The sequence below is a fragment of the Crinia signifera genome, chromosome 9 (assembly GCF_055691185.1).
Source record: "Crinia signifera chromosome 9, ASM5569118v1, whole genome shotgun sequence".
Lineage (NCBI taxonomy): Eukaryota > Metazoa > Chordata > Amphibia > Anura > Myobatrachidae > Crinia > Crinia signifera.
In genome coordinates, this window is record NC_139225.1 from 125,103,187 (window position 1) to 125,111,796 (window position 8,610).

Sequence of the window (8,610 nt, forward strand, 5' to 3'; positions counted from 1 at the left end):
AAAATAACACAAAAGATGATTTCAGACAATAAGATGAAATATTCAGTAGAAACAGAGGATTACTTATGCCATCCAAGATCATTAGAAAAAACTGGAATTGTACACACTCGGCCAGATGTATTGCAGTGTGAATCCAGTGCAGAGATGCCGATTTATGTTTTTGCTGGTGGGTGCTCAAGCCTGTTGAAAGGCTCAACAAGCAAATACAGTGGTATGGCATTGGGACTCTGGAGTTACGGGCACGTGGGTGCTCGGGCCCTTGAGCACCCACAGAATCGGCACCTATGATCCAGTGGCTGTGTGGGATACCAGACAAACTCTAAAGTTTTTTTACAACGCATGGTTTTGCCTTGAACTGCCCTTTTGAAATAACTCGGGGTTTGACCGGAATTCCACGCAGCCGCTATACCTGTACCCAGGGCCGGATTAACAATGGGCCTGATGGAGCTACAGCTCCAGGCCCACTCTCCAAATAGGCCATTTTGTAGCTGAGGGCCAGGGCTTTCCAACGAGCCCAGCCCTGTGTCGCTAGCCCCCCGGGAACCAGAGATACTGCCAGGCAAACCTAGAACGTTTTCCCCATAGGATTAAATGGGACCCGCTAATTCCATCCTCCACCCGGTTCCAACAGCTGCCAGTTCCCCCTCCGACATCACAGAAGCATGAGGGTGATATCAGTCGAACTGAAATCGATGGACCTTCGATCTGATACCTGGACCATATGGGTTCATTGGTTCTAGAGATATTGCGGGTAAACCAATTTTTTTTTTTTTTTTTCATTTCTGAAATATAATTTCATGGCTGTTCATGTTGTTTGAAGACAGATTCCCCTGGAACCAAACGGCCCAGTTTAACGGGACCAAAATCATTCGAAGCCTACATGTAAATGGGTCAGTTCGTTCCGAAGATATAGCTGGTTTAAAGGGGGGCGGGGGTGGTTTTCTCTCCCCCTCACACCAGAAAATGCAGTGACTAGGCTGGTGTAAAAGGGGCCAGAATCCCTGCATTTTCTGGTTTGAAAGGGGTATTATTTCAAATAGCAGTGCTCTGAATACAGCCGGGTAGCCCCCTGCTCTCTGCCAGGCTGTCAATGGCTGTCATTTCTGCCCGGCAGTGGCTGTCCCCCAGTTACCACAAGCATGTATTCCCCCTTGGCAATGAGCATGTAATCCCACATGGAAACTAGCACGGAATCCCTGGCAATGAGCATGCAACCCCTGGCAATGAACATGGAACCCCTGGCAATGAACATGTAGGTAAGCAACACTTATGTAGCATAAATTTTAATAGGCATTATGTCAAGGCATGCTGGGACATGTAGTTTCACAACAGCTGGAGGGCAACTGTTTGGATATGCCTGGTATAGTGTGTATTTTGGCTCAATCCATGTGGCACAATGTGAATTTTGCCTTAATCTGTGTGGCATAATGTGAATTTTGACTCAATCTGTGTGCCATAGTGTGAATTTTGGCTCAATTGGTGTGAATTTTGGCTCAGTCCATGTGTCATAATAGGTAAGAGGCAAGTACAGTATAAGGGGGTTACTAATGTGTTGCATGATTTGTATAAGGGGTATATGGTGTGGTAAACTGAGGTGACCACATAACACGTGCTGAAATGTTGTCTACCAAGTTTCGGCTTTCAGTGTTTTTTTTATGACTGCAGTGCCGCATCACCCCTCAAGTATCTTAGGACATTGGCATCCTGCGGGTGCACCTTTGGAGGGCACCCGCCAATATATCTCCCTGCATTTTTCTTATGCCAGCCCCCTGCCTTTTCCAGGCATATATAATTAGTTGAAAGTATTTACACAAATACAGACACACCCATGAGCAGACCACCCAAAAAGAACACTGGTCACGCCCCCCACATTATTAGGTGCTGGCCACAACCTCTATTATTGTGCATAATAGGCCCTTGATCATTTTCAGCTCCAGGCCCATTTAGACCTTAATCTGGCTCTGCCTGTACCGCAATGCATCCAGCCCTTTAAGTTCTAAACTAATTCCAAAATAAAATGTACCTATATAAAAGGAATTCATAGAAACTTGAAAAATGTGACAGTTGGCAAAATCAGGAACAAACGGTCCCATACTGTATTGTCTAATGAGCTCCCACATGCATAGAGATTTTAGCTCAACCAAGTAGGTCATTTACTGATATGAATGGGGTCCCCAGGTGATGGGTGATAAATTTGTGTGCTGGAACAGCTAATTACTGTCAATTGAGCAGCTGTTTGAGATGTTGCAATCCCTAATCGACCATGGAAATGGTGTGCGGATAGGACCAAGTTCTTATGAAGATCTCAGTGTTGTAAAAGTAGTGGATAATATATTACAAATTGTGTTAAACGTTCCTTTCCTTTATTTTACAATGGTTTCTTCAGCTGAACCTTTTGTATAACCACTGTATACATGCCATAAACACATCATTTATACATCCATACTGCCAGCCTTTCACCGCAGTCCCTTCCGTAACTGAGGATGGGCAGCACTTTGATAGCAAGTTAGACGTTCCCTGTAGTGGTATCTAGATGGCGCATGTTCTCCTCACAATGAGTCTGTTCTAACTGAAACTGTGCAATTTGGTGCATATACTGTATGAATCTGAGGAATCGCTTTTGTACAGATAAGATGTATGTCTCAATGTGTTTTTATTTCCCACAACGCACTCCATGACACCATTTCTATTGTGCACTACACAATCGCCTCTGTGTTCTTGGTGGAGGTTGTTGACTTTGACCTCTTGCTTTCAGATGACTGACTCATCTCATCTGCCAAGACATTCTTTATAATACGGTTGATTGATCTCTTAAATTTGCTCTTGAACTTATGACCCATGAGTACATAAATTATTGGATTAATACAGCTGTTGATGAAGGCTATGGCGATCAAAATAGGGTCAACTAGTAGAGTGGATTGGAAAATTGGTGAGTTACTTGGGTTTAGAGACAGAATAAGTCCAGCCACGTGGTACGGTAGCCAACACAGAAAGAATGCGATGATCACCACAAGGACTACCTTCAGCGTCTTGTTGGAGTTTGTAAACCGTCCGCTCACCTTTTTCACCAGCACACTGTAACAAGCAGTGATGACCAAAAACGGGATGATGAAACCCATCAACAGGCGAAAAATGGCAATGGCTGCATCCACAGTCTCTTTGTGAAATTCAAGCAGATCATAGTTGTAAGTACAAACTTCTTTCCCGTTCCACCGTTCCTTTGTATATCGAAAGATCAACGATGGGCTGCTTAGGATAATGGCCAGAATCCACATAACCAAACATGCCATATATGCCTTTCTCACAGTCCTCTTGTTCTGGCACCAGATGGGTTTTATTACCAAGGCACATCGGTCGATGCTGATCATAGTGAGAAGGAGGACGCTGGCGTACATGTTGACTAGCAGAATGGTAGGGAGAAACTTGCAGGCAAAGAGGCCCAGTGGCCAGTATCCAAGGGCCAATTCCGTGATGGCAAACGGCAGAGAGAGACAGCACAAGAGGTCGGCCACTGCCAGATTTAGGAACCACACAGTGTTTACTGAAGATTTCATTTCAACGGTAGTTATCCACACAACCAGCGCATTCCCAGGAACACCAAGGACAACAACGATGATGTACAGGAACATCGAAACCCACTGAACAGGGGAAAGTTGAGGTAGCGGGCTGGTATTGTCTGTTGGAACGGCATCAGTGCTATAGTCATAGTCATAAATGCGAATGGGAGTAAAAGACCCTGTGACATTAATCTCCATGACAAATGTATCTAAAAAATCTTGTGGTTTCTTTGTGGATCTGTAAGAGACAATGACCACATTATTTTGTTACTGCCAAACATTTAGACATATGCATAGAACTGTGATGTAATACTGTATGTTGAGTAACCAGAGTACTGTACTTACCTGTTTTATCACATTTCATCCGAACCCTCAACATTTGCCTCTTTCCTGTTTGTCAATAATGTAACATTTAGGGGGTTATTCTAGTTCATTCTTTCTGACAAAATCCTTCTTAGATGGACAAAACCATGTGCACTGCGGGTGGGGCAGATGTTACTTGTGCAGAGAGAATTAGATTTGGGTGGGATTTTTCTTCAAAGTGAGATCTATATTGCAGTGTAAAATCATGCAGTCAGTATTTTCCCTGCACAGAAACAAAATAACTCACCCAAATCTAATTCTCTCTGCACATGTTACATCTGCCCCCCTGCAGTGCACATGGTTTTGTCCATCTAAGAAGGATTTTGTCAGAAAGAATGAACTAGAATAAACCCTTAAGTGAGTCGGTGCCCTCCTCATTTCTAACACACATGTATCCTGCTGTTAGCGATAGGGCTGCCCATTACACTTAGCCATTCCCTGGGCAGGTGGGTGACCTGTTATTCCAAATGCTACCCTTAATATTTTAATTAATAAGTATCACAAAAATAATGCAGTGAAAGTAAGGGAGTTTAAACATTGACTATGTTGATCCTGGTGTTTTGACAGTAGCTATAACCATCACTACAGTATATGTACATGGGATCTTCCCTTGAAATCTACTCAGCATAAAATCATAGAAATCATCAATATATATCAAATATTTGTTATAAAGATTTAAAGAGTACTATAATTACATGCAGTACAGGTTGGGTATCCCTTATCCGAAGTGCTCGGGACCACGAGTATTTCGGAGAAAGGATTTTACCGGTTTTGGGAATATTTTTTTTTTACATACTTACCTGGTCCTCTGATGGTCTCCCGGCATCCATGGTGTCACCGGCTACCAAGACGGCCTTCAGGATCCTCTTCAGTCCGCGCACTCGCGTAATGCACCCTTGGGACCAGAGATGCCGCTGAAGATGATCCTGAAGCTCGCCATGGTCACCGGGGGATGGGATAAGTATCAAAAAAGGTGCATACATATTCTGCAGCGCTTTACAGAGAATATTTGAACACTCACATCAGTCCCTGCCCCAGGGGAGTTTACAATCTATATTCCCTACCACATGTACACGCACATACAGACATTCTAGGGTTAATTTTATTAGGAGCCAAATAACCTACCAGTATATTTTTGGATTGTAGGAGGAAACCAAAGTACCCGGAGGAAACCCACGCAAGTACGGGGAGAATATACAAACTGTGCACAGTTAGGACCATGGCGGGAATCGAACCCATGACTTCAGCACTGTGAGGCAGTAATGCTAACCATTACACCGTCCGTACTGCTCCCTTATAACTAAAATATGGTTACTCTGTGACGCTCAATATATTGTTAGCAAAAGTTAGTTTTGGACTATTTTTGATGTTTGCTGATGAATGCATGCATGTCATTGCCTTCTACTGCTGTGACTGTTTCAATAAACTTTATACAGTATTTAAAATAGCTTCAGCCCATACCATGTTTTCACAGTACATACAGTAGGTGATGGACTCACTTTAAATATGTGATGCTTTATTACACGGGATACGGTCATTGGGTCACCAGCCTGCTGGTCAACAGTCATTAGGTTGACATCATTAGGTCGACATACATTTAGGTCGACATGAGCCTAAGTCGACACGCAGGAAGGTCAACATGGGTTAGGTCGACAGGTCATTAGGTCGACGTTTGTTAGGTCGACAGTCAAAAGGTCGACCTGGGTTTTTTTCCTGCATTTTATTTGAGCCGAGATGTCCTAACAGGAGGTATTTCATGCCCTACCATCCACTAGGGCATGGTGGGAGAACAAAATAGTGTGCCCCAAGCATGGGGAGCGCAGCGAGCTATGCAAGTCCATGTCGACTGTGTCGACATTAGGGGGGGGGATGTGAAAACCCCATGCTGACCTTTTGACTGTCGACCTAATGACCCTGTCGACCTAATGACCCTGAGGACCTTACCCATGTTGACCTAGACTCATGTCAACCTAGACTCATGTTGACCTAAATGCATGTCGACCTAATGGTGTCGACCAACATTGTGGTGACCTAATGATCCATACCCTTATTACACAACACTTCCTGTAGCCACTTTGTAAGACCATTTTTACATGTTCCTTGTAGGCTTCTGCGATCTCTTTCTTAACCTGGCAAAAAGGACATCCTTTTACTCCTGTTCTAGATTGCTACATCGGTGTGCCTGGCATCTGACTGATTCTTCACCCTTGGAACATCAGACCACAGAAACTGAACTAATGAGAAGTTAGTAAATGTATGTAATAGTTATCTCCAGGCTGTTTCCTGTGCTGTTCCGTTGGGTAACCACATGATTGAATACAACTTGATTATGTCCTTATCACTCGCCTTTATATGGGATAAAGAGGGTTATGAGAGGGTTAAGCCACGCCAAGCCATATTACAGCATACTGTATTCAGAAAAACGATTTTCTTGATAAGATTTATAATTCTGATTATTTCATTGTAACTTGTAACTGTAACTTGTGGGGGCTGATTCATAGTAGTAAGCAGGGATTCGGTATGGAATCCCCGAGGTCGGAATCCCGATGCTGGAATCCCGACCGCCGAAATCCCGACACGCAGCGGGCCCGGTGCCTCGCTAAGCTGGCACACTAATTTATTCTCGGGAAATTGACTGCATCCCGTAAGCAGGCCATCTATAATTACACCCACACTGTATGTAACAAATTCTTTGTGAGCACATGACCCCCATGCATACGCTTGGCTTCATAGCCCTCAACATTATTATTAGTTAGGATTATTCAACCACAAGTAGAACCACACTTTGCCGATAGATGCACACACTCGGCTACAGGTGGGTAAAAAAAAACAGACTTGTGTTGTTGATCTCTGCATCAGCCACGTAATAGAACCAGCAGTAGATTCTATTTTTCCTATATAGTAAAAGCATAACATAGCTTCTCTGTCCGATGGTGCGCTGGCAGCCACTAGATGGCGTCCGATGGAGCCGTGTTAAATGCTCTTCCCGACTTTCGGCAGCTCTGTCATTTCGGCAGGCTGGTAATTAGTCAGATAACACGTGTAAATGACACTCTGTTTGTTCTCATTATTCTATGAGCATTGTCTTATGATTATCCATACAGTTAATTGTTTAGACCAGGGGCGGACAAACCAGTCCTCAAGATCTACCAACAGTTCGTGTTTTCCAAAAAACCTGTGGAACTGTAGAATGTGTCAGTTAAGAATGAATGCAGCAGGTTTGAAGATGTGACAGTTAGTAATGACTACACCTGTGCACCAGCTAGGTGGCCAGGAAAACATGAACTGTTGGTAGATCTCAAGGACCGGTTTGACCTCTCCTGGTTTAGACCGCGCTACTAAGAGATGGCCAAGGTATGTACAACACTTTCAGTCAAATCATAACACTATAATACAATAATAATACAATAATATACTGCTAGACTTTTAGTAAAATAATACTACTACACTTTACCATGATTTATGTATTTTGATACACTATTTCAGTTCAACACTTCTATACTACAATGTACTACAGTATTACGACTCTTTCAGTAAAATAATATAGTAAAGAAATACTGCTATACTTTAAGTATAATCATCAAATGCATTTAAGTTTAAAAAAACTGTATACTCTCAGTAAGGTTATACTACTACAGTTTAGGTAAAGCCATACACTTACAGAAAAGTAATTCTACTATCTATATGGTCTACTAATAACTACAACTAGATTTTAAATGAAAGTCAATTCAGTAAATGATTCACTAGAATTTCAATAATGGGGTACTACAGCAGATGATACAGGAGTAGGAAAGTAGTACTTCCACATTTCAGTCATGAGTAACACTACATATTAGGTTATATTTAAATTTGCTGGTACACTTAATAGTTCATTAATAGTACTATTCTTTAATAAATTGGTAGTACTACAATTTTGAAGTGAGCATGAAAAAGCTGCCAGTATTTACCCTACATGCAAAGATAAAGAAACGCATTTGCCCTCATTGTAGTGCAACTTGGTTTGGTCCAGATACAAAGTAACTTGCGTTATTTTCTATGCTCCTAAAGCCCCGTACACACTAGGCGACTTTCACCTGAAAGCCGCTCAGTCACCAATGAGCGGTAAGCGCTGCTGCTGCGGGCTTCCGCATCATCGCTGCCGGCCGCAGCGCATCTGCAGGTTTTAACATCAGATGAGTAAGGGGGTGGACGGCTTTCCATAGCGTTCCGCTACTCCTACTACTAGGTCAGCAGTATGTTATTACATCTATGTACTATGTAGGTCAGTAGCTTAGTATTTCTAGCATTTCAGTAATGTATATCTAATGCAATATAGTATAAGTTATAAGAAAAGTATTACTCTATTTAGTAAATAGCTGAGATGTAGTTATTATATGCCTTCTGTCTGTATATGGCAGTGCTCTAGAACTTACCAGGAACCTGAGAGCTGATGTCCTCTGAGTCTGGCAGCTCTCTAGTAAACTAAAGAGATCACTTCCCTCTTTCTTTAATAAGAATCTTGTGGTAGACGTCATTCCATATTACAGTATGTGACATTACGTATTGACTGTCCTGTCCTCTACTTATCCCAAATATAAACATCTTTCTACAGAATTGTTTAAAATTAAGTTTTAGCTTTTAAGAACTATTTAAAATGTTTATTAATTAAACAATGCTTTAGTTTAACAATCACACATTTTTAATCTATTGA

The 8,610-nt window shown here is 42.2% G+C and overlaps 1 protein-coding gene across 1 annotated transcript; it reads right to left on the reverse strand.

Annotated features, from left to right (window-relative positions):
* Nucleotides 1–2,636: 2,636 nt before the first annotated feature.
* On the reverse strand, nucleotides 2,637–8,373 carry C5AR1 (complement C5a receptor 1). Its single transcript, XM_083159663.1, has 2 exons — nucleotides 8,333–8,373; nucleotides 2,637–3,795 (listed from the first exon to the last, which is right to left on the reverse strand). The coding sequence occupies exon 2, from the start codon at nucleotides 3,753–3,755 to the stop codon at nucleotides 2,697–2,699; it is 1,059 nt and encodes a 352-aa protein (XP_083015789.1). The 5' UTR covers nucleotides 3,756–3,795; nucleotides 8,333–8,373; the 3' UTR covers nucleotides 2,637–2,696.
* Between the last annotated feature and the right edge of the window lie 237 nt (nucleotides 8,374–8,610).